This window comes from Oncorhynchus kisutch, linkage group LG19, assembly GCF_002021735.2.
Source record: "Oncorhynchus kisutch isolate 150728-3 linkage group LG19, Okis_V2, whole genome shotgun sequence".
NCBI classification, from domain to species: domain Eukaryota; kingdom Metazoa; phylum Chordata; class Actinopteri; order Salmoniformes; family Salmonidae; genus Oncorhynchus; species Oncorhynchus kisutch.
Genome location: NC_034192.2, coordinates 46,984,741 through 47,011,910, shown reverse-complemented (window position 1 = coordinate 47,011,910; position 27,170 = coordinate 46,984,741). Strand labels below are relative to the sequence as shown.

Below are 27,170 nucleotides of genomic sequence, written 5' to 3'. Positions count from 1 at the left end.
CTTTGGGATGAGTTGGAACACCCACTGCGAGCCAGGCCTAATCAACCAACATCAGTGCCTGACCTCACTAATGGAATGGAAGCAAGTCCCCGCAGGAATGTTCCAACATCATGAAAAGCTTTCCCAGAAGAGTGGAGGCTGTTATAGCAGATCAACTCCTTCGACGAGATGCTCGACGAGCAGCATGATTCTGTCTCATCCGTGTAGAGGCAGACTGCTGCTGCTCTATCTACTGTCTCATCAGTGTAGAGGCAGACTGCTGCTGTCTATCTACTGTCTCATCAGTGTAGAGGCAGACTGCTGCTGTCTATCTACTGTCTCATCAGTGTAGAGGCAGACTGCTGCTGTCTATCTACTGTCTCATCAGTGTAGAGGCAGACTGCTGCTCTCTATCTACTGTCTCATCAGTGTAGAGGCAGACTGCTGCTCTCTATCTACTGTCTCATCAGTGTAGAGGCAGACTGCTGCTCTCTATCTACTGTCATCAGTGCACCAGAGGGAGATATCAGTCCTGCTGTGTATCACTCTGGGTAGAAGCTGCCCTTAGGGACAGGTCTAGGATCAGCATTTCTTCCATAGGTGTGTGCGTGCGTACGCGACAGTGTAAACCGTACTCCAGCCAGGCTACCCAGGAGGATCGTGTTCAGTATGAACATCCAGTGATAACCCTGTTTTGTTGTTTCCCTCCAGGAGATCAGAAACATGCAAAATGAAGAGCTGATGGGGATCAGACGAGAAGAGGAGATGGAGATGTCTGACGATGACATGGAGGATACACACGATCCTGACGACTCAGGTACACATACACATGCACACACATACCACACACACAGATGCACACACACTACACACATACCACACACACACACACATACCACACACACACACACACTACACACATACCACACGCGCGCAGACACACTACACATACCACACACACACACACACACATATGAACACACACACACATACCACACACACGACAGAAAGGACTCTGACAACTATTGGTATATGGCTGGTGTCTTTTCTCCTTTGTTGTAGAATAGATCTGTAGCTCAGCCTTCTCTGTGTTGCTAATGAGGTGTTTTGTGAGTTCCTCTCCAGCCTCAGTGTGAATGGAGCCGTAACATTAGAGAGAAAACAGTCTCCAGCTCATTCACTCTCTAAATGGCCAAATTAAGCTGGAGAGGAGACTGTGTAACTGCATGCAGAGACTGTGTTACGGCCATCTCCAGACTGTCTGTGGCTGTGTGTGTTTGTGAGAGTAAGAAAGAGAGTGGGTGCATGCGGCTGGTAGATACTCAGTCACAGCTGGAACGAAGTGTTTAGGTTTCTGTCTGTTGGCATGGTGCTGGTGTAATTAGCTGGTAGAGACACTGAGCTGGCTACTGGAGGCTTTTGCTCTCTTGGGCCCAGATTCACAAAACCTTTTTAAGAAGAAATGTCTTCACTGCCATTTTTTCCCCCTAAACTATAGATTTAAGACGAAAGTTAAGCAAAGTTGCTATTCCTCCAAAAGTTTTTTGGAAATGTTCTTGAAATTTTTCTCCTTGAGTTGAGAAATTGAGAAATTAGATTCTTGAAAATTAATTTATTGGAAATATTCTTAATTCCAAGATAGCTAAACCCTTGTCTTAAACTCAGGGGAGGGAGAGAGAGAGAGAGCTCCTTCAGTGCTGTTCTGGGCACCAGTGAAGTACCATTAAGGTCGTCTTTACGCAGAACATCCTGTTTATGTCTGCTGAGCCAACAGAGCTACTGATGTAAAACAGATTGATAATATATAGATTGACCACAATATTCACCTGGACATTCAGATGACCCTCTGCTTCTCTCTAAAGCAGTTAGAGAGAGAAGGGTTTTGAAGCCAAGAGAGCGGGGCTAACTGCTACAATCAGGTCTCCTTTTCAAGTGTGTCGTTTACTTTCTGCTTTTGAATTGTTGTGGTCTCTCCCGGTTAAGACCGCCTACCTAATTTCTATGCAGATATATGCAAATGTGATCATCAGCCAAGCAGGTTTTGATTTCCACCTTTTCATGTGTGACCTTGCTTATTAGAAAACACTAACAATCATTGTCAGGAGGCTGTCACAATGTTGGAAAGGAATGCTGTGGAGAAGGACCAGGATGTGGCAGGGAGACAGGTGTTGATGTGACACCCCATCATATTTACAGTCTCAGTCACACCTGCTAGGGCTTCCTGTAATGCAGGAGCACAGGGGGAGGTTTAAACCTCCTCCAATCCTGTTTAAGAAGCCTAGTCTCTGTGCTCTCAATCATAGACAGGTGGTCTGTTTAACCTATCGGCAGGCTTGAAGAGGAACACCTGTATTCTGGGTTGGTGCTTCTACATTAATACAGTGCAGAGTGGGAATGGGTTGGTACTTCTACACTAATACAGTGCAGAGTGGGAATGGGTTGGTGCTTCTACACTAATACAGTGCAGAGTGGGAATGGGTTGGTGCTTCTATACTAATACAGTGCAGAGTGGGAATGGGTTGGTGCTTCTATACTAATACAGTGCAGAGGGGATGGGTTGGTGCTTCTACACTAATACAGTGCAGAGTGGGAATGGGTTGGTGCTTCTACACTAATACAGTGCAGAGTGGGAATGGGTTGGTGCTTCTACACTAATACAGTGCAGAGTGGGAATGGGTTGGTGCTTCTATACTAATACAGTGCAGAGTGGGAATGGGTTGGTGCTTCTATACTAACACAGTGCAGAGTGGGAATGGGTTGGTGCTTCTATACTAATACAGTGCAGAGTGGGAATGGGTTGGTGCTTCTACACTAATACAGTGCAGAGTGGGAATGGGTTGGTGCTTCTATATTAATACAGTGCAGAGTGGGAATGGGTTGGTACTAATACAGTGCAGAGTGGGAATGGGTTGGTGCTTCTACACTAATACAGTGCAGAGTGGGAATGGGTTGGTGCTTCTACACTAATACAGTGCAGAGTGGGAATGGGTTGGTGCTTCTACACTAATACAGTGCAGAGTGGGAATGGGTTGGTGCTTCTACACTAATACAGTGCAGAGTGGGAATGGGTTGGTGCTTCTATATTAATACAGTGCAGAGTGGGAATGGGTTGGTACTAATACAGTGCAGAGTGGGAATGGGTTGGTGCTTCTATACTAATACAGTGCAGAGTGGGAATGGGTTGGTACTTCTATAGTAATACAGTGCAGAGTGGGAATGGGTTGGTGCTTCTACACTAATACAGTGCAGAGTGGGAATGGGTTGGTGCTTCTACACTAATACAGTGCAGAGTGGGAATGGGTTGGTGCTTCTATATTAATACAGTGCAGAGTGGGAATGGGTTGGTACTAATACAGTGCAGAGTGGGAATGGGTTGGTGCTTCTACACTAATACAGTGCAGAGTGGGAATGGGTTGGTGCTTCTACACTAATACAGTGCAGAGTGGGAATGGGTTGGTGCTTCTACACTAATACAGTGCAGAGTGGGAATGGGTTGGTGCTTCTACACTAATACAGTGCAGAGTGGGAATGGGTTGGTGCTTCTACACTAATACAGTGCAGATTGGGAATGGGTTGGTGCTTCTACACTAATACAGTGCAGAGTGGGAATGGGTTGGTTCTTCTACACTAATACAGTGCAGAGTGGGAATGGGTTGGTGCTTCTACACTAATACAGTGCAGAGTGGGAATGGGTTGGTGCTTCTATATTAATACAGTGCAGAGTGGGAATGGGTTGGTACTAATACAGTGCAGAGTGGGAATGGGTTGGTGCTTCTACACTAATACAGTGCAGAATGGGAATGGGTTGGTACTTCTATAGTAATACAGTGCAGAGTGGGAATGGGTTGGTTCTTCTACACTAATACAGTGCAGAGTGGGAATGGGTTGGTTCTTCTACACTAATACAGTGCAGAGTGGGAATGGGTTGGTGCTTCTACACTAATACAGTGCAGAGTGGGAATGGGTTGGTGCTTCTATACTAATACAGTGCAGAGTGGGAATGGGTTGGTGCTTCTACACTAATACAGTGCAGAGTGGGAATGGGTTGGTGCTTCTACACTAATACAGTGCAGAGTGGGAATGGGTTGGTGCTTCTATACTAATACAGTGCAGAGTGGGAATGGGTTGGTTATTCTACACTAATACAGTGCAGAGTGGGAATGGGTTGGTGCTTCTACACTAATACAGTGCAGAATGGGTTGGTGCTTCTATACTAATACAGTGCAGAGTGGGAATGGGTTGGTGCTTCTATACTAATACAGTGCAGAGTGGGAATGGGTTGGTGCTTCTACACTAATACAGTGCAGAGTGGGAATGGGTTGGTGCTTCTATATTAATACAGTGCAGAGTGGGAATGGGTTGGTACTAATACAGTGCAGAGTGGGAATGGGTTGGTGCTTCTACACTAATACAGTGCAGAATGGGAATGGGTTGGTACTTCTATAGTAATACAGTGCAGAGTGGGAATGGGTTGGTGCTTCTACACTAATACAGTGCAGAGTGGGAATGGGTTGGTGCTTCTATACTAATACAGTGCAGAGGGGATGGGTTGGTGCTTCTACACTAATACAGTGCAGAGTGGGAATGGGTTGGTGCTTCTACACTAATACAGTGCAGAGTGGGAATGGGTTGGTGCTTCTACACTAATACAGTGCAGAGTGGGAATGGGTTGGTTCTTCTACACTAATACAGTGCAGAGTGGGAATGGGTTGGTTCTTCTACACTAATACAGTGCAGAGTGGGAATGGGTTGGTGCTTCTACACTAATACAGTGCAGAGTGGGAATGGGTTGGTGCTTCTATACTAATACAGTGCAGAGTGGGAATGGGTTGGTGCTTCTACACTAATACAGTGCAGAGTGGGAATGGGTTGGTGCTTCTACACTAATACAGTGCAGAGTGGGAATGGGTTGGTGCTTCTATACTAATACAGTGCAGAGTGGGAATGGGTTGGTTATTCTACACTAATACAGTGCAGAGTGGGAATGGGTTGGTGCTTCTATACTAATACAGTGCAGAGAAGGGAATGGGTTGGTGCTTCTACACTAATACAGTGCAGAATGGGTCAGTGCTTCTACACTAATACAGTGCAGAGTGGGAATGGGTTGGTGCCTCTACACTAATACAGTGCATAGTGGGAATGGGTTGGTGCTTCTACACTAATACAGTGCAGAGTGGGAATGGGTTGGTGCTTCTACACTAATACAGTCCAGAGTGGGAATGGGTTGGTGCTTCTACACTAATACAGTGCAGAGTGGGTTGGTTCTTCTACACTAATACAGTGCAGAGTTGGAATGGGTTGGTACTTCTACACTAATACAGTGCAGAGTGGGAATGGGTTGGTACTTCTACACTAATACAGTGCAGAGTGGGAATGGGTTGGTGCTTCTACACTAATACAGTGCAGAGTGGGAATGGGTTGGTACTTCTACACTAATACAGTGCAGAGTGGGAATGGGTTGGTGCTTCTCTCCTGTCAGCAGCCTTGTGCTGAGGTGCTGGGGGTCGATACTAAAGCCTGTCACGTTGTGGAAGGGGAATCGGTCGAATACCCCAGACAGCATCTTGATGAGGCTCCCTGATCAATACACACCTCACCCAAAACCTCCTCGCCTGCTGGCTCTCTCTGTCACACAGACACACACACACAGCAGGTTGATGACTCAGAGGTCTCTCTCTCAGCTCTAACAGACATAATGCCGGATTTAAAGCAGGCAGCTGGAGTCCGTGTGTTGAGTTACACATACGCACGCGCGCGCACACACATCCTATGCTGGGCCTCCCTCCCTCACACTCACTCTCAGGTCTTATCTCCCCAGCTCAGCCACTCAAACACACCCTCTCATTACATTACACACATCCTCCTCCAACAGCTGTAAATAACAAACTCTCCTGTCAAAGGAACAGGGGTAGAGTAGTTCTCATCACACTGTGTCTCCTCTCTGTCCAATAGGACAGGTTAGGATTTAATGAGTGGTTCTCATCACACTGTTTCATGTCTGTTCAATAGGACAGGTTAGTATTTAATGAGTAGTTCTCATCACACTGTGTCTCCTCTCTGTCCAAAAGGACATTTTAGGATTTAATGAGTGGTTCTCATCACACTGTTTCATGTCTGTTCAATAGGACAGGTTAGTATTTAATGAGTAGTTCTCATCACACTGTGTCTCCTCTCTGTCCAAAAGGACATTTTAGGATTTAATGAGTGGTTCTCATCACACTGTTTCATGTCTGTTCAATAGGACAGGTTAGTATTTAATGAGTAGTTCTCATCACACTGTGTCTCCTCTCTGTCCAATAGGACAGGTTAGGATTTAATGAGTGGTTCTCATCACACTGTTTCATGTCTGTTCAATAGGACAGGTTAGTATTTAATGAGTAGTTCTCATCACACTGTGTCTCCTCTCTGTCCAAAAGGACATTTTAGGATTTAATGAGTGGTTCTCATCACACTGTTTCATGTCTGTTCAATAGGACAGGTTAGTATTTAATGAGTAGTTCTCATCACACTGTGTCTCCTCTCTGTCCAAAAGGACATTTTAGGATTTAATGAGTGGTTCTCATCACACTGTTTCATGTCTGTTCAATAGGACAGGTTAGTATTTAATGAGTAGTTCTCATCACACTGTCTATCCTGTCTGTCCAATAGGACATTTTAGCATTTAATGAGTAGTTCTCATCACACTGTCTATCCTGTCTGTCCAATAGGACATTTAATGAGTAGTTCTCATCACACTGTCTATCCTGTCTGTCCAATAGGACATTTAATGAGTAGTTCTCATCACTCTGTCTATCCAATGGGACAAGTTAGGATTTCATAGCCTCTCCAGTATAGTTACAGTAAGTCCTCAGTTCACCAGTACAGACATTTGAAGGCTGTCTATACAGTACAATGTTATGATAGTTGTGATGTTCTATGTCTCGTGTGTGTGTGTGTGTAGGCCCTGTGGCCCAGGTGGAGGCCCTAAAGGAAGAGAATGACTCTCTGCGCTGTCAGCTGGACGCCTACAGGAACGAGGTGGAGCTGCTGAAGCAGGAGCAGGGCAAAAACCAAGAACACACACCTCCACAACACAGTGAAGAGGACACCATCAGGCAGCAACAACTAACCTTTCTACAACAGGCACTACAGGGAATGCAGAAGGTACTACTTCTACCAGACATACCCACTGTAGTTAACTTCTTGCAGCACTTCCTGCTTTGGATTTATTTTAATGAATTCCACAGGAATCTTTCATTTCCGGGTTCCATACAGATATTAAACCCCTGCAGATTCTGGCTGGTGAGACTCATAATCCATTGGTTTGGCTTCCTTGGGTGACCAGTCGTATTGAGGAAAAGTGACTTTTAATAGAGGTGGATAGAGAACTGCCCTCCCAATCTCACACACACATACGCACACACACACACACAACACGGAGAAAGAAGAGTAGGCGTAGAGAGAGGGAGCAAGGGGGGTGCACTCTGAGAGTAGGATGGATAGAGAGACTTGACAGGAAAAGAGTCCTTCTAGAATCTGATCAGTCTGCTGACCTAGACGCTGTACACAAACTAATACCAGCTGGAGGGGTTTTCTAATAAAATATCCCCCTCAGAGAAAACAAACTGTTGGTTAAACAACCCTCAGGCAGGAAATCTGTTGCTTCCATCACCTGCTGGGTCATCAAATATCCTCAAGTGGTCAACGGTCATGCTCATATGAATAGACAGATGGTAATTACATTTCCAACACGCAAGTTTTGCGTGAAAATATTAAATGAATGGATAAAAATGAGGAGGAAGAGACAAATCTAATACTTCTTATTGCTCTGTGCTAAATTGTGATATCAGGCAGGCTCTGGCAAATTACCATAACATTTTATCAGCAGGTGATTTGAGTCTGCCCAGGTTCTGTGAATTTCTTCCACTTCTGAGTCATGTAATACTTGTGTATTTCAGCCTAAACCCAACTGAGACTGTTATATAGTTTTTTAAGCTGAAATGGATAAGGAGAAAGGACTTTTCAGCTTCTACATGGCTCTGACCTACATAGAGAAGCTATAAGCTAAAAGTTCCTTACTCGATGGCAAATCCTGAAACATAAGGGTTAGCACCGCTGGCTAACATGGTTTCCTCTATGGAGCTGATGGGTTAATAACCAGCATGAGTCATATGCCTGTAGTAAGCAAGAATCTGTAGCTGTGTCTTCTCTGTCTTAAGGATTAGTTAGCATCTGTAGCTAACTGTGCCTTGGGTTAGGTATCATCTGTAGCTAACTGCTTTCTCTGTCTTAAGGATTAGTTAGCATCTGTAGCTAACTGTGCCTTGGGTTAGGTATCATCTGTAGCTAACTGCTTTCTCGGTCTTAAGGATTAGTTAGCATCTGTAGCTAACTGTGCCTTGGGTTAGGTATCATCTGTAGCTAACTGCTTTCTCTGTCTTAAGGGTTAGGTATCATCTGTAGCTAACTGTGCTTTCTCTGTCTTAAGGGTTAGGTATCATCTGTAGCTAACTGCTTTCTCTGTCTTAAGGGTTAGGTATCATCTGTAGCTAACTGCTTTCTCTGTCTTAAGGGTTAGGTATCATCTGTAGCTAACTGTGCCTTGGGTTAGGTATCATCTGTAGCTAACTGCTTTCTCTGTCTTAAGGGTTAGGTATCATCTGTAGCTAACTGTGCCTTGGGTTAGGTATCATCTGTAGCTAACTGCTTTCTCTGTCTTAAGGGTTAGGTATCATCTGTAGCTAACTGTGTCCCTCTCCAGGCCCTGAAATAAACATCTGCTACCTGCCAAATGACGGTAGATTTAGGTATTGACATTGGCTATTTCACCAACCACGTTGGCAGGTGGTCAGGGCTCCACCGTGGAGCATTTGTGAATAAAAATAGTCCAGTATGATCACATTTATAATCAAATAAATGCTGCAGTAGCAGTATACAAAGTATTTCCGCTGGTAAATTAATTGCACTAAGTCAAAGAACTACAAATCCTATATAGCCAATTCCATCTCTAAGGGGCAGGGGAACATTTTGGTAAAAAAGGTCTCACAAAATGTAATTATTCAATATACCACATTAGCTCTTACTAGTAATACATTTGTTTTAAAAACATGCTAATCTGTTGTTTTATTTTGACAGCAAAAAAATATTTTGGCTTATAAAAAATCTGAGTGGCTGATAGGTTTTTGTATCTCCCTGCCACAGTGGCTGGTGGACCAAAAAGTTGATTTTAGGCCCCGCTCTGTATCAGACGCTTAAGGGTTAGTTAGCATCTGTGGCTAACTTTGCTATGTCTGTGGTAGAAGCTAAGTGTTAGTTAGCATTTGGGGCTATCTGTCTTCTCTCTAAAGACTAGTTCAAATCTGTAGTTGCCTCCTGAGTGGCTTAACGGTCTAAGACACTGCATCGCAGTGGTGGAGACGTCACTACAGACCTAAGTTCAATCCCAAGCTGTATCGCAGCCGGCCGCAACGGGGAGACCCATTGTCCCAGCGTCGTCCGGGTTAGGGGAGGGTTTGACCGGCCGGGATGTCCTTGTCCCATCATGCTCTAGTGACTCCTTGTGGAGGGCCAGGCGCATACACGCTGACTTCGGTTGCCAGCTGTACAGCGTTTCCTCCGGCACTGGTGCACATTGGTGCAGCTGGCTTCCAGGTTAAGCAAGCAGTGTGTCAAGAAGCAGTGCGGCTTGGCGGGGTCATTTTTCAGAGGACACATTTCTCTTGACATTCACCTCTCCCGAGTCCGTACGGGAGTTGCAGCGATGGGACAAGACTAACTTCCAATTGGCTGTGACGAAAAATAATATCTGTACTTAACTTTGCCGCCTTTGTATCAGAAGCTTAAAGGGATATTTTGACAATGAGGCCCTTTATCTACTTCCCCAGAGTCAGATGGACTCATGGATACCATTTTTATGGTATCCTTGAAGTGTCCCTTTAAAGGTTAGTTAGCGTACTGTATGTGGCTCACTGTATGTCCTTTGTGTTTGCAGCAACTGCTGAAGATGTGTGAAGAAATGAAACAGAGGGAGGCAGAGTTGGAGAAGAGTGTGGAGGACAAACAGCAGCTGGAGAGCCAGGTACAGAGCCTCAAGGAAGGACTGGAGAGTCTGAAGAAAACACGCATACCACAGGTCAGTAACACACACACACCACAGGTCAGTAACACACACAACACATGCCCTTTACAGGCCCTAACACACTCATAGTGCAAGGTTCAAAGAACTCTTTACAGCTTGGCTAATTTCAAAGGTGCCTGTGGTTTGAAATGGAATTACCATATGGTAGACTTGAATTGCTATTTATTTAGTTTCATTCTTCAATATCAACTCACAGGGGTAAAGAAGTGTCCCCACTAGACATTGATTTCAAACAGTTAATTTAGAATCCCATAGAGTGAGAGGTTATAGAATGTTCTATATAGAGAGAGACAGGTCATTTTAGTAGTATGCCATACAGAGCATTCAGAAGGTATTCAGAGCCCTTTTTACTTTTTCCACATTTTGTTACGTTACAGCCTTATTCTAATGATCAATTTAATCCAATCTACACACATTACTCCGTAATGACAAAGCAAAAACAGTTGTAAATTTTTTTTTCATGATATCACATTTACATAAGTATTCAGACCCTTTACTCTGTACTTTGTTGAAGCGCCTTTGGCAGCGATTACAGCCTCAAGTCTTCTTGGGTATGACGCTATAAGCTTGGCACACCTGTATTTGGGGAGTTTCACCCTTCTCTGCAGATGCTCTCAAGCTCTGTCAGGTTGGATGGGGAGCGTTGCTGCACAGCTATTTTTAAGTCTCCAGAGATGTTCGATCGGGTTAAAATTTGGGCTCTGACTGGGCCACTCAAGGACATTCAGAGACTTGCCCCAAAGACACTCCTGCGATGTCTTGGTTGTGTGCTTAGGGTCGTTGTCCTGTTGGAAGGTGAACCTTCATATTTCCCTCGTTCCTAACTAGTCTCCCAGTTCCTGCAGCTGAAAAACAACCCCCACAGCATGATGCTGCCACCACCATGCTTCACCCTACGGATAGTGCCAAGTTTCCTCCAGACGTGACACTTGGCATTCAGGCAATCTTGGTTTTATTAGATCTGAGAATCTTGTTTCTCATGGTCAGAGTTTTTAGGTGCCTTTTCGCAAACTCCAAGCGGGCTGTCATGTGCCTTTTACTGAGGAGGGGCTTCTGTCTGGCCACTCTACCATAAAGGCCTGATTGGTGGAGTGCTGCAGAGATGGTTGTCCTTCTGGAAGGTTTTCCCATCTCCACAGAGGAACTGTTCACCTCCCTGACCAAGGCGCTTCTCCCCTGATTGGCAAGCTTTTGGATGAGTCTTGGTGGTTCCAAACTTCTTAAATTTAAGAATGAGGGAGGCCACTGTGTTATTGGGGACCTTCAATGCTGCAGACATTTTTTGGTACCCTTCCCCAGATCTGTGCCTCGACACAATCCTGTCTCGGAGCTCTACGGACAATTCCTTCGACCTCATGGCTTGGTTTTTGCTCTGACATGCACTGTCAACTGTGGGACCTTATATAGACAGGTGTGTGCCTTTCCAAATCATGTCCAGTCAATTGAATTTACCACAGGTGAACTCTAATCAGGTTATAGAAACATCTCAAGGATGATCAGTGGATTCAAGATGCAGTCTCAGAGCACAGGGTCTGAATAATTATGTATTTCTATTTTATTTGTTTTGCAAAAAATTCTGAATACCTGTTTTCGCTTTGTCATTATGATATATTGTATGAAGTTTGAGAACAATTTTTTATTTAATAAATTTTAGAATAAGGCTGTAACATAACGAAATGTGGAAAAAGTCAAAGGGTCTGAATTAGGGATGCACAATATATTGGAATCGGACGATATTAGCTAAAAATGCCAACATCGGCATCGGCCCAATGTCTAGTTTAACGCCGATGTGCAAAAACCAATGTCAAAGCTGATGTGCATACCTGTATAACGTAGGTAGATGATCTAATGATACCACCAAAAAATATAGCGCTACACGTGCAACACAGCATTCCTAACCTAGCCCACAATGTCTGCTCTGTGGATCGAGCAGTCAAGTCGAGCAGTCATTTGAAAGATTAAGAACATTTCAGCGAGACAACTCAAAGGCGAAATCCATTAACACCAAGATAATGGAATTCATTGCCCTTGACAATCAACCGTTCTTTGTCGTGGATGATGTTGGCTTTTGCCGATTGGTCAAGCACTGGTACACACTACCAAGTAGGCGCTATTTTTCAGATGTTGCCCTACCGGAGTTACACAGTATTGTTGAAATACATCCATGAGCATCATCGCTATTCGCTTCACGACTGACATTTGGACCAGCGATGTCATCCCCATGAGCATTATGAGTCTGACAGCACAGTGGGTCAACGAGGATTTAGTACTGAGGAAAGCCGTATTGCATGCTCAAGAATGTGCTGGTTCTCATACTGCTTCTGCCATTTCAATGGCATTTGAGAACATGTTTGAAACATGACCACTCCTAGCGCCATTTGAACAACACTCGAGAAATTAGCTCAACTGCATCTGCAGCAGACGTGATACCCTGTCATGACATTGAAATGCCTGCTCAACCAAAATGCAAACACAGACCATTGGGTTAACTTGAAAAACTACTTTACCAGAGGCTGTGAACAAGCGATTCGGTGGCATTCTCTCTGAGCCTCTACTGTGTTGCCACCATGCTCGATAATAGGTACAAAGACCACTACTTGGATGTAGACAAGAAACAGGGTTTACGTGAAATGTTAGACAGCTGGACAAGAAGGAAACGAACACAGTGACAGTGCGCACCGAGCAAGAGAGGCCATGGACAGACAGAGCTGAAACTTCACTGCTTATCATGTATGATGAAATCCTGGTTGAGACTGAACAAATTAACAATGTAACAGCACAGCAAGTAAGTGAAAGAAATAAGTTTTGATTATGTTTTACTGGTAATGGGACATGTAAATGCCAACAAAATGGTCTGTGTGTGTGTTTCAACTGTCTGACTACTAGAATGCTTAAAAGGCCGGCAAAATTATTTTATTTATTTATCAAGGAAAATATCGGTATCGGTGCATCTCCAGTCTGAATACTTTCCAAATGCACTGTATATAGAGAAGGACGTCTCAATCATCTTTACATCAAACTAGACTCTTCAAACTATCTACTAGACTCACCACCTCTTTATCTGGCTAGCTTCTTTAAACTAAACCAGCCTCTGTAAACTGACATAGCATATTACATTTCCCATCTGTCATGATGTTTATGGCACTGTGCCATCGCACAGGCTAAAACTTTTTCATATATTTACATGTACCTTAGCCAAATACATTTAAACTCAGTTTTTCACAATTCCTGACATTTAATCCTAGTAAAAATCCCCTGTCTTATGTCAGATAGGATCACCACTTTATTTTAAGAATGTGAAATGTCAGAATAATAGTAGAGAATGATTTATTTCAGCTTTTATTTCTTTCATCACATTCCCAGTGGGTCAGAAGTTAGTATTTGGTAGCATTGCCTTTAAATTGTTTAACTTGGATCAAACATTTCGGGTAGCCTTCCACAAGCTTCCCACAATAAGTTGGGTAAATTTTGGCCCATTCCTCCTGACAGAGCTGGTGTAACTGAGTCAGGTTTGTAGGCCTCCTTGCTCGCACACGCTTTTTCAGTTCTGCTCACACATTTTCTATGGGATTGAGGTCAGGGCTTTGTGATGGCCACTCCAATACCTTGACTTTGTGGTCCTTAAGCCATTTTGCCACAACTTTGGAAGAATGCTTGGGGTCATTGTCCATTTGGAAGACCCATTTGCGACCAAGCTTTAACTTCTTGACTGATGTCTTGAGATTTTGCTTCAATATTCTTTGTGGTCCACCATCCATTGTGGCAGGTAGTTTAAAAAAATCTGAGCCACTCAGATTTTTTACCAGCCAAAATATAACAAAAAACGATATAAACAAAAAAATAAACTGAGTATACTAGATAATGTTTCTAAAACAAATTTTACTAGTAACTAATGTGGTATAGTGAATCATTACATTTTCTGTTTTAAACAAAATATCATAAATGAGACAAATTTTCACCTGCCCCTTTAAGGGCGGAAGGTTACGGTGGTAGAAACACTCGAGTCGCTCATGTTTGTGCCTGTAAGATTGTGTCGTGACTAGTAGAAGTGTTGTCTTTTCTTCTCTAGCAGTTGAAACTCAAATATAGAAAAACAACCTAACTTGTGAACAAAACAATGTAAATAGCCAAGAAACACAAGGACAAAACCTTGCTTTAGTTTCAAGTAAATTAGACTAGCTTTTATGCCTGTGCGCAGTGCTTCTAAAAATGGATCTTTCACTCAGCTCTTCACATGCGCACAGCCCCCAGTCAGGCAGTGTTGCAGCGCGACATGGAATAGGCTATGCAGGATTCGTAATTATTTGACTTTGGGTGATTCATTTAGCAGCTATGACTCAAAACAGCAACTGCAGCATTTATTTTACTATAAATGTGATCTTACTTGACTATTTTTATTCACAAATGCGAGTGACATGTTCGTAAAGCTCACCATGAAGCCCTGACCACCTAACAACGTGCCTGGTGAAATATACATCTTGCCCGCTAATGCCAAAATATACCCGCAGGTGTTATATACTGTTAATGCTTGTGTTGCTCATTGGATAACGTTGGCTGAGCAGGATTTCAGTGGGAGGGTTGACAAGAGCATGAGATTCCTGTTCAATCAGCTATTTAATTGGATAAAGATAATACTGATATGAGAGAGTCTAATGGTGCGTAGTCCATATTTGATTTCTTCTTTTCCAATCGAGACACATTTTCTCTTCTCTGCCTCCCGTAGCCGCTTGGCTAGTTGTTTAATTGACTTTGTTAATTTGTCATTTTAGACCTGAGTCGGGCTTCAATCTAGGACCACTGAGTCGGGCTTCAATCTAGGACCACTGAAACAGGGTGTCTTAACCATTTTAATAGAAAATGGAGAGACACCACTCACTGTGTGAATGTCAGTCGTGAACAGAGGACGTTTTGACATCCAATTATGTTTACTCATGGAATGAACACAGATTCGTATGTACTGTATGTCTCTGCTTGATCTGATCTGATTCTATATCTGATTGCACATTACAACATACCCCCTCAAACTATTCAGGGCTTGTATATGTGATGTTGACCTCTCCTTCACGGTTATATAGTGGTCTTGCCAGAGGAGAAAGTGTGTCTGTATGTTTGTGTGAGTGTGTCTGTCTGTTTGCATGGGTGTGTGACATGATTGTCAGTGACGGCTTTTCTCATTTTTATAATTGACTCTAGCTGGAGACATCACCGCGAGATGACAGAGGGAGCGAGGAGAGTGCTGATCAAGTCAATGTAAGTGGAAAAGAGATGAGCCTCTCCATCCCTCTCTATTCCCTAGTTCCTCACTCTCTTCCAGTGACATGACAGAGCACCTTGTCGGCTCTGAGATTTGAACCAGCGACCTTTCGGTTACTGGCCCAACGCTCTTAACCGCTAGGCTACCTGCAGCCCCACATGCCTGTCTGTTTAAATAAGAATGTGAATGTTAGACAGTGACGGCTTTTCTCATTTTTATAATTGACTCTAGCTGGAGACATCACCGCAAGATGACAGAGGTAGCGAGGAGAGTGCTGATCAAGTCAGTGTAAGTGGAAAAGAGATGTGATCCTCTCCTTCTCCCTGTATCTGTTTCTCTGTTCCTCACTTTCTCTCCTCTTCCAGTGACATGACAGATCATTACAGACCAATCCAGTGCAGGAGGACTTTATTTGTCGCAGGATTAATCAACCCGACACAACTGGGTTAGGAAATCAAGGGCTTGTCTCATCACACACACACAGAATAGAATAGTGAGGACAAGCCAAGTCAGGAGGGCCACCACGACTGTAACGATAGGTCAGAGCCCACTAGGGTTGCCAACTTTCTCACTACCAAATAAGGAACAGTGTATATTCTTTTCCAATGGAAAGGCAAAACATTTTTATATTCCATTTAGTCTATAGCTTTACTAAAACTGTATCATTATGTAAACTTATGTGAATAAACCTCAAAATAAATGATCAAAGAAATCACAATTTGAACCTTTAAAACAAAAACAAAACAAAAAACATTTCAAATGGAAAAGAGGCTTAACTTGCCGTCAGGAAGAATGCACCGATATTGCTACAGTAGCACCTTTAGCTAGCGTGGCCTTGTGCATTTCTATGGATGCATGCTAGGTCATTCTCCCCTCCATGTCCAATTGAGAATTCCCAACGGCATAAAGTACAGAAAGATTTCATTGAGTCACCACTGACGGGCTTAACCCATGTATTTGTTTGTTGTAGCTGTACAGTCTTTTCTTTTTTGCAGGTTTATCCATATTTCCTTGATCTTCCAAACCGACTGAACAACATAAATTATTTTGCAGGAATTGGCACGTTGACACTATACTGTGATTGGATGAATATACAGGACAAGGGAGGTCCTGTATGGGACAAACCAATTTAGCCCAATATAAGGGACATCCCGGCTAATACGGGACAGTTGGCAACCCTAGCGCCCACACACATACCCGACCCTCCCTCCCTCCAGCCTGTCAGAGGCCCACAGTAAACAACAGCTTCATCATTAGCATCGCTAACACTCCCATCTCTCTCTCTCCCTCCTCTCTCTGGTAGAACTATTACCATCTCCTCTCTGAATGATCTCCCTGCCTTTTGACTCCCCTCTTCTTCCACTGCATCTGTCTGTTGTTGTGTGGTGCGTCATCATGGCTGCTGAGCACTGATTGCTTGTGTGTGGGCAGGCGGGCATCATCTACCAGTCTGTGTTTTCTCCTCTTGTCCTGTAGGAGGCGACAGCATTAGAAGTGGTTTCCTGCAGTCAGGAGAAGGAGAGTCTGCCCCCAGAGAAGATTCCCTCTAGTCCGGTTTACTCTGAGAGAGAGGCCTTGCTAGTTGGTAAGTTCACCTAAAATTACAATAACCTTACTTCAACATTGTAACAATGTTGTGCTAACCTAACTATAGAGGAGTAGACCCCCCCAGTCCAGTCCACTCTGAGAGGCCCAGCTAGTGGGTACATTCACCTAACATAACTATAACGTTACTAGGCTTATAACAGTAGTATGACGTTATGTTACCCTAACATTAGTACAGGAGAAGATTCCCACAAGTCCTGTCAACTCTGAGGGAGAAGCCCTGCATGTTTGTATGTACAACACGCAGGGCTTCGTACGTACAGAGGAGAATATTCCCCTTGCGCTGTCCACTCTGGCAGAGAGGTTCTGATTGTTGGTACACTTTTTGCTAATTGAACAGGTTATTTTTAGATCAACTTTCATCAACCTCAATCATTTAGCAGGTTATTTGTGGAAAGCCTGGTTTTTCTCCCCAGTTTATTCCCAGTTCTCTGGGCGGGTTCACACATTTTAATTGGCTGGTTGACTGAGGCCTTCAGCACCTCTACTGTTTCTAATCACCACAGCCTTCTGGCACATTCTCCATTTCAGTGGAGCGTACTTTCACAGGGAATGGTTGGTCCTGGATCAAAAAGTTTTTCTGAAATTGAGGTCTTGTGGAGTTACAAGGGAAAGGAGTTGTGGAGTTACGGGTAGGCCTGTGCCAGATGGCAAGATGCACACTATTGTGTTGTTAGTGGGAGTTACCTGTCCTGTCCCACAGTGGTGTCATGCCAGAATGATCATATGATTGGCTCAGAGGTAGTTGTGTAGCCAATGGGGCGTTCCGCTCCCTCCCTCCATGCCGGCCCACTCTGACCTCTCAGCAGCGACGGCTGGTGAGGATTCTGGGTGTTCTCTCTGCCAGAATCGCTCTACATGACATTTTGTTTGAAGATTAATTGAAGGTAGCACCACAGGGAAAAGGGGACATTGGCTCCTAAGTGAATTCATGAAGAGTCTGCATCTTCAACTGCTTTATCCCTTCTAGAGTAGGGGTTCCAACCTAGGGGTCACGACGCATAACTCTGCCATGCTTAAGGCTAGAAACAAGCAGTAAAATGCCTGAGGAAGATGCGACTGATTCATATGGGGATATAAATTTGACTTTTTCCTGTGTTTTTTGAGCTGGCTCCTCAGTGTACTATAATATATTATTACACAGAGGTTCAGGATTATCACTAGTGGATGATCTGATAACAGATGTTATCGTTGAAATTGATGAGAGAGAAAAACATGCTGGTGGTGTGTGTGTGAAGCCCCATGGTGCTCTGATCAGAGAAGCTTTAATGTAGAAAGCAGTGTCAAAGTCCTCATTAAACACTTATCTTAATCTGGACTGTTCAAACACAAGAGTCTTCCATAGAGCTGGGAGTGCTTTGGAGAAGACACACACTTGAAGAGTCCAGATGCATTTCATCAGTCAGACAGCATGAGTTGACGCGAGGTCTCTTGAATGTGAGCTTCTCGCTGGTTTTCATTTTGGACAGATGGGTAAATCAACACTGACTGAATTTAGGTGTTTGTACATATGATTGTAGGGTTGTAGTTATAGAGAATTAAACTACATGTTAATATCCAGTTTGATTGACAGCTGTATTGATGTCTCTGTTTGTTCTTCCTCAGGGATCATCTCTACGTTCCTCCATGTCCACCCGTTTGGAGCCAGCATCGAATACATCTTCTCTTACCTACAGCAGCTGGACACCAAGGTACTGCTGGCACACACACACACACACACACACACACACTCTGTAATGGTTTTGACTTGAGGTTATTGTTTGTAGGGGTGCCAGGTAGGTCGTACCTACCAGAGAAAATATTGATTTCTCCCTTTTGTTTGCGAGGGAATGAGTCCCATCTGGTCTGTCAAGTCTACACCAATACAAAGGACAAACACATAACCCAACATGGTGTAAAACAAATTAAATACCGGTTGGAAAAAGTTGTAGTCAGTCAATCCAGTCAAATCCATCAACGGATCTCCTCTGAGAAACAGTGGAGACCAACTGAGATGAGTAGTTCAAAGGAAGAAATGCGTGGATCCTGGTTATCCTGAGACACGGCTACAAAGCACACTTTATAAATACGACAAAACTAACGGAGTAGAGGAGTTTCGGGAAACAAGGGTTGCACACTTCCTCATTCGTTCCACCTTCACAACCATTTTTTGCACAGCTGATGCTGGCCATTTAATAGGGAGTTAAAGGGGAAGCACTGATGGTTCAGACCAATTCAGGGCTGTCACAACACACACAACACAGCCAGTTCAGCAATAGAGCCGTCCTGACACCACATACCCAGCACAAACATGGACTAAGCATCCCTACTGCACTGACATATGGGCCCGATGTATGCCAGGGCCCCACAATGCAGTTGGAGCCCCCTGGTGCAAGCAGCCTCCCCCTAATGCAATTTGAATCATCCCCTTGTGACAGCAGAGCCCCATCGTGCAGCCAGACCCTGCTCATCTAATTTGATCCCCCTGGTGCAGGCAGGGCCCTCATAATGCTGAGGCATGGGTTAGAGTTGGCGTTAATGAAAAGTCCCCCTCTCCACTCGGTGTAGCTACAATAGAGAGATATCCTATATTCATGTATATAGTACTGTAGCTAAGGGAGATATACATGAATATAGGACATCTCTCTATTTTTTTTCTCACCTTTATTTAACCAGGTAGGCTGGTTGAGAACAAGTTCTCATTTGCAACTGCGACCTGGCCAAGATAAAGCGTAGCAATTTGACACATACAACAACACAGAGTTACACATGGAATGAACAAAACATACAGTCAATAATACAGTAGAACAAAAGAAAACAAAAAAAGTATATATACAGTGAGTGCAAATGAGGTAAGTTAAGAAAATAAATAGGCCATGGTGGCGAAGTAATTACAATATAGCAATTAAACACTGGAATGGTATCTCCCTTAGCTACAGTACTATAGACATGAATATAGGATATCTATATCTCCCAGTGCTACAGTACTATAGACATTAATATAGGATATCTATATCTCCCTTAGCTACAGTACTATAGACATGAATATAGGATATCTATATCTCCCTTAGCTACAGTACTATAGACATTAATATAGGATATCTATATCTCCCTTAGCTACAGTACTATAGACATGAATATAGGATATCTATATCTCCCTTAGCTACAGTACTATAGACATGAATATAGGATATCTATATCTCCCTTAGCTACAGTACTATAGACATGAATATAGGATATCTATATCTCCCAGTGCTACAGTACTATAGACATGAATATAGGATATCTATATCTCCCTTAGCTACAGTACTATAGACATGAATATAGGATATCTATATCTCCCAGTGCTACAGTACTATAGACATGACTATAGGATATCTATATCTCCCAGTGCTACAGTACTATAGACATGAATATAGGATATCTATATCTCCCTTAGCTACAGTACTATAGACATGAATATAGGATATCTATATCTCCCAGTGCTACAGTACTATAGACATGAATATAGGATATCTATATCTCCCTTAGCTACAGTACTATAGACATGAATATAGGATATCTATATCTCCCTTAGCTACAGTACTATAGACATGACTATAGGATATCTATATCTCCCTTAGCTACAGTACTATAGACATGAATATAGGATATCTATATCTCCCTTAGCTACAGTACTATAGACATGACTATAGGATATCTATATCTCCCTTAGCTACAGTACTATAGACATGAATATAGGATATCTATATCTCCCAGTGCTACAGTACTATAGACATGAATATAGGATATCTATATCTCCCTTAGCTACAGTACTATAGACATGACTATAGGATATCTATATCTCCCTTAGCTACAGTACTATAGACATGAATATAGGATATCTATATCTCCCAGTGCTACAGTACTATAGACATGAATATAGGATATCTATATCTCCCTTAGCTACAGTACTATAGACATGAATATAGGATATCTATATCTCCCTTAGCTACAGTACTATAGACATGACTATAGGATATCTATATCTCCCAGTGCTACAGTACTATAGACATGAATATAGGATATCTATATCTCCCTTAGCTACAGTACTATAGACATGAATATAGGATATCTATATCTCCCAGTGCTACAGTACTATAGACATGACTATAGGATATCTATATCTCCCAGTGCTACAGTACTATAGACATGAATATAGGATATCTATATCTCCCTTAGCTACAGTACTATAGACATGAATATAGGATATCTATATCTCCCTTAGCTACAGTACTATAGACATGACTATAGGATATCTATATCTCCCTTAGCTACAGTACTATAGACATGAATATAGGATATCTATATCTCCCTTAGCTACAGTACTATAGACATGAATATAGGATATCTATATCTCCCAGTGCTACAGTACTATAGACATGAATATAGGATATCTATATCTCCCTTAGCTACAGTACTATAGACATGACTATAGGATATCTATATCTCCCTTAGCTACAGTACTATAGACATGAATATAGGATATCTATATCTCCCTTAGCTACAGTACTATAGACATGAATATAGGATATCTATATCTCCCTTAGCTACAGTACTATAGACATGAATATAGGATATCTATATCTCCCTTAGCTACAGTACTATAGACATGAATATAGGATATCTATATCTCCCTTAGCTACAGTACTATAGACATGAATATAGGATATCTATATCTCCCTTAGCTACCGTACTATAGACATGACTATAGGATATCTATATCTCCCTTAGCTACAGTACTATAGACGTGACTATAGGATATCTATATCTCCCTTAGCTACAGTACTATAGACATGACTATAGGATATCTATATCTCCCTTAGCTACAGTACTATAGACATGAATATAGGATATCTATATCTCCCTTAGCTACCGTACTATAGACATGACTATAGGATATCTATATCTCCCTTAGCTACAGTACTATAGACGTGACTATAGGATATCTATATCTCCCTTAGCTACAGTACTATAGACGTGACTATAGGATATCTATATCTCCCAGTGCTACAGTACTATAGACATGAATATAGGATATCTATATCTCCCAGTGCTACAGTACTATAGACATGAATATAGGATATCTATATCTCCTCCCAGTGCTACAGTACTATAGACATTAATATAGGTTATCTATATCTCCCAGTGCTACAGTACTATAGACATGACTATAGGATATCTCTTTATTTCTCACTGCTACAGTACTATAGACATTAATATAGGTTATATATATCTCCCAGTGCTACAGTACTATAGACATGACTATAGGATATCTATATTTCCCAGTGCTACAGTACTATAGACATGAATATAGGATCTCTCTGTATCTCCCAGTGCTATAGTACTATAGACATGAATATAGGATATCTCTGTATCTCTCAGTGCTACAGTACTATAGACATGAATATAGGATATCTCTATCCTCAGTGCTACAGTACTATAGACATGAATATAGGATATCTATATCTCCCTTAGCTACAGTACTATAGACATGAATATAGGATATCTCTGTATCTCTCAGTGCTACAGTTTCAACTAGGACCTGAGCCCTAGGACCATGCCCCAGGACTACCTGACATGATGACTCCTTGCTGTCCCCAGTCCACCTGGCCGTGCTGCTGCTCCAGTTTCAACTGTTCTGCCTTATTATTATTCGACCATGCTGGTCATTTATGAACATTTGAACATCTTGGCCATGTTATAATCTCTACCCGGCACAGCCAGAAGAGGACTGGCCACCCCTCATAGCCTGGTTCCTCTCTAGGTTTCTTCCTAGGTTTTGGCCTTTCTAGGGAGTTTTTCCTAGCCACCGTGCTTCTACACCTGCATTGCTTGCTGTTTGGGGTTATAAGCTGGGTTTCTGTACAGCACTTTGAGATATCAGCTGATGTACGAAGGGCTATATAAATAAATTTGATTTGATTTGAATATAGGATATCTATATCTCTCAGTGCTACAGTACTATAGACATGAATATAGGATATCTCTGTATCTCTCAGTGCTACAGTACTATAGACATGAATATAGGATAGCTCTGTATCTCTCAGTGCTACAGTACTATAGACATGAATATAGGATATCTCTGTATCTCCCAGTGCTACAGTACTATAGACATGAATATAGGATAGCTCTGTATCTCTCAGTGCTACAGTACTATAGACATGAATATAGGATATCTCTGTATCTCCCAGTGCTACAGTACTATAGACATGAATATAGGATATCTCTGTCTCCCAGTGCTCTTGTGGAAGTGTCTCAGTGTGATTTCCCTGGACACTGAGACCTGTTACATCTGGATCCTTCCTGTCTCTCCCTGACGAAGCAGAGCGGTTTTATTTATTCTGACTCTTCGCTAAAACACCTGTCTCCACATGTCGGGTTCCTCAGGGGCCTTTCTGGGATCTCAGCACTCCTCTGCTCTCAACTGTCAGATTGATTCTGTTCTTTTCTCTCCTTCACATATGACCACTACACTCACTGACACCTCCGCAAGGAGGCCTTCAGATATACTATATGGCCACTCTTACTGCTACCTCCATGAGGAGGCCCTCAGACATGACTACTCTTACTGCTACCTCCATGAGGAGGCCCTCAGACATGACTACTCTTACTGCTACCTCCATGAGGAGGCCCTCAGACATCAAATCAAATTGATTTCTTTAGCCCTTCGTACATCAGCTGATATCTCAAAGTGCTGTACAGAAACCCAGCCTAAAACCCCAAACAGCAAGCAATTCAGGTGTAGAGGAGTCATCATGTCAGGTAGTCCTGGGGCATGGTCCTAGGGCTCAGGTCTTCCGAGAGAGAGAAGGGGAGAATTAGAGAACGCACACTTAGATTCACACAGGACACCGAATAGGACAGGAGAAGTACTCCAGATATAACAAACTGACCCTAGCCCCCCGACACATAAACTACTGCAGCATAAATACTGGAGGCTGAGACAGGAGGGGTCAGGAGACACTGGCTACTCTTACTGCTACCTCCATGATGAGGCCCTCAGGCATGACTACTCTTACTGCTACCTCCATGAGGAGACCCTCAGACATGACTACTCTTACTGCTACCTCCATGAGGAGGCCCTCAGACATGACTACTCTTACTGCTACCTCCATGAGGAGGCCCTCAGACATGACTACTCTTACTGTTACCTCCATGAGGAGGCCCTCAGACATGACTACTCTTACTGCTACCTCAATGAGGAGGCCCTCTCATTTATTGTTTGACCACTCTCACCACCAGCTCATTAAAACCTCTCTGCACTCATCAACACATTGACTCATTCCTTTTTTCTCCGTTTGGGTTTTCCATTAAGGTCTGAGGGTGTGTTTGTTCCCACGCTGCTTCTCTGTAACACCACACAACAAGTCCACAGAGCTTTGTCAACAGTCATCACTGGATTCTCCACTAACTACATTACTCTCTACTTATCTACTGTGTTCATGATTCACTACTACATTGTTAAAGATGATACACCATTGACATCTTCATGATCTAGTGTTTAATACATACTGACAGGGTTTTACCCATCTGGTTCTTACAAATGTTTTTTCTCTGTATACAATGATACAGTGCTTCCTGCTGTCATTGTTTGGTGTAATCTCACCTTTTGAAAGTGATGCTATATGCTAACGTGATGCGATTGCATATGTAGGTGTGGGTTTGTGATGAGTATAGTGTTGGTGTTGGCGTTTGTCACTCAGATCAGTTCATCTGAGATGTGGGGCTCTTTGAGTTTGTAGGAGTGTGTATCAAATCTGTGTGTTACAATCACAATACAAACGTATCTGTTGATGTGTGTCAGTGTATGTATCAAATGTGTATTTATAGTGTGTGTGTGTGTTTCAGATAAACACCGGACAGGTGGGGGCTCTACTGGGTCGGCTGCCCTGTACCTTCAGACAGGAGCTGACAGGGGTGGGTGCCAGCCTGGAGAAACGCTGGAAGTTCTGTGGTTTCGAGGGAATCAAGACCACATAGAGCATTACAGAGACACAGCGGATATCACAGGAGAAACAGCATAGAGATCTGACGGTCTTATGAGGATATTGTTTTATGGGGACCGGCACTGGTCCCTTAGCTGTTGCTCACCAGTCCCTGTGATGGTTAACTGATCTTGATTTAGTCCGTTCTTAAGTGCTAGTTATAATGTAAACAGTTTTCTGGTCCCTGTCACAAATAAGGTTGAGAAACACTGGCATAGAACTCTTGACTGTATTATGAAGACACAGAAGTAACAACATAGAACTCAGACTGTCCGTCACATGAGCGGGTCGGACCGTTCTCAGAACCTCTAATTGGTTAACTCTGCTGTCACTCAGCCAGGACTACTACCCAGGGAGGTTATCAGGGTCTGCTGAACACTGTCAACCTCCAACCCCTCTGGCCTCTCACACTCTTTTCTTTCCTTGTTTGTACAATTCTATGAGTAAAAATGAATATATTTCTTCATTTTCTGTAAAGGCTGTTGAAGGGATACTTCTGGGTTTTGGCAACGAAACCCTTTCTCTACTTCACCAGAGTCAGATGAACTTGTGGATACCATTTTATGTCTCTGTGTGTAGTTTGAAGGCATTTTCTAAGTGATGCTAGCGCAATGACTGGAAGGCTATGGGTGTCTTCTAGCTAGCATGCTAGCAGATACCCATAGCCTTCCCGTCATTGCGCTAGCTAGAGGTAGTTAGTTAGAGGTAGTCTTGTAAGCCAATGCTAACTTCCTTCGTACTGGACTCGGAGACATAAAACTGGTATCCACAAGTTCATCGGATTCTGGGGATGTAGATAAAGGGCCTCATTGCCAAAATCCTGAAGTATCCCTATAACAGTTGCATAGATTGATTTGTTTTCCTACTCTGTAAATGCTTGGATGATATTTTTAAATAAAAAATCAAAGCAATCTGAAGAATTGAGAATAGAGTTGTATTGAATAGAGTTATGCTCGCTGGCACTTAGGTAGGTTGCGTGTAGATGCTGTATGTAGCATGAGTGGGAGCAAACTGCTAATCCAGTCAAGGATGGTCCCCAGCCACATGAGGAGCCTCTGATAGGTACACACACACACACACACACTGCTCCTGCCCAGCCATGCCTGGAGAGATGCCCGAGACCCTTTGTGATGCTGTTTTTTTTTTTTTTTTATCTCTTAGCGCTGCCCAAGGCCTGTCATTAAACCTTACCTAAGGCTATTTAGAACCATCAAAATAACATTATTATCTGTGCTCTTGTGCCTGGGCAAAGCTGAAACACGCTGTTGGGGGTCTTCTTAATGAAGCGTCCTTATCTAATTATAGAGGCGTGTGTGTGCCTCGGTGAGCATGCGAACATGTACTGTTTGTGTATATAAGGCTGTTTTACAACAGAACAGATGTTGGTCTCCCCTCCAGTTTCCCCTCCTTCCAGGTTGAATCCTGGCTGCCAGGACCGGAGGTCCTTCCCAAAAGCCTGCTGGAGAGTTCCTAATGCGCCTCCGTCGGGCAATTTGTCGGCGTACTCTTTCCTTGTTGCTCGGGGAAACCGAAGGTTTATTACACATGATTTGCTTTCATCAGACTCTGCCATCTCCTAACGCCTTGTGTATGAAACATTAAGTCCACGCACTTATCAGAACACCATCCGTCCTTCCTGAATTAATGATAAGTATTGAGTTGGTTTTCCCCCTGCAAGGCTCCCTTCTATACATATGAATTTGCCTTGGCATGCGTTATTAACATGGGGTCCAAAGGGGAAGAGAGTGGAGAGAACACGCACGGCAGAACCATAGAGCTGAGTGGAGATTTGTGTGTACTGTGTTGTATATAGATCTGCAATGCATTCGGAAAGTATCCCGACCCCTTGACTTTTTCCATATTTTGTTACGTTACAGCCTCATTTTAAAATTGCTTAATTATTTTTTTTCCGTCATCAATCTGCACACACTACCCCATAATAACAAAGCAAAACATTTTTGCAAATGTCAAAAAAATACTAAAAAACATCACATTTCCATAAGTATTCAGACCCTTTACTAAGTACTTTGTTGAAGCACCTTTGGCAACGATTACAGCCTTGAGTCTTCTTGGGTATGACGCTACAGTCTTGGCACACCTGTATTTGGGGAGTGTCTCCCATTCTTCTCTGCAGATCCTCAAGCTCTGTCAGGTTGGATGGAGAACATTGCTGCACAGCTATTTTCAGGTCTCTCCAGAGATGTTTCAT

The 27,170-nt window shown here is 43.0% G+C and overlaps 1 protein-coding gene across 2 annotated transcripts in view; it reads left to right on the top strand.

Moving 5' to 3' along the window:
* The window catches only part of enox2 (ecto-NOX disulfide-thiol exchanger 2), a 309,060-nt gene extending 283,175 nt beyond the window's left edge, over nucleotides 1-25,885 (top strand). For both annotated transcript variants that reach the window (XM_031798030.1, XM_031798031.1), the window contains 8 exons: nucleotides 691-796; nucleotides 6,920-7,122; nucleotides 9,950-10,090; nucleotides 15,290-15,346; nucleotides 15,582-15,638; nucleotides 16,827-16,935; nucleotides 18,561-18,646; nucleotides 24,825-25,885. In XM_031798030.1, the coding sequence (XP_031653890.1) occupies nucleotides 691-796; nucleotides 6,920-7,122; nucleotides 9,950-10,090; nucleotides 15,290-15,346; nucleotides 15,582-15,638; nucleotides 16,827-16,935; nucleotides 18,561-18,646; nucleotides 24,825-24,956 (891 nt within the window). In that variant the 3' untranslated portion in view covers nucleotides 24,957-25,885. The remainder of the gene's footprint in view (nucleotides 1-690; nucleotides 797-6,919; nucleotides 7,123-9,949; nucleotides 10,091-15,289; nucleotides 15,347-15,581; nucleotides 15,639-16,826; nucleotides 16,936-18,560; nucleotides 18,647-24,824) is intronic.
* The last annotated feature ends 1,285 nt before the right edge of the window (nucleotides 25,886-27,170 follow it).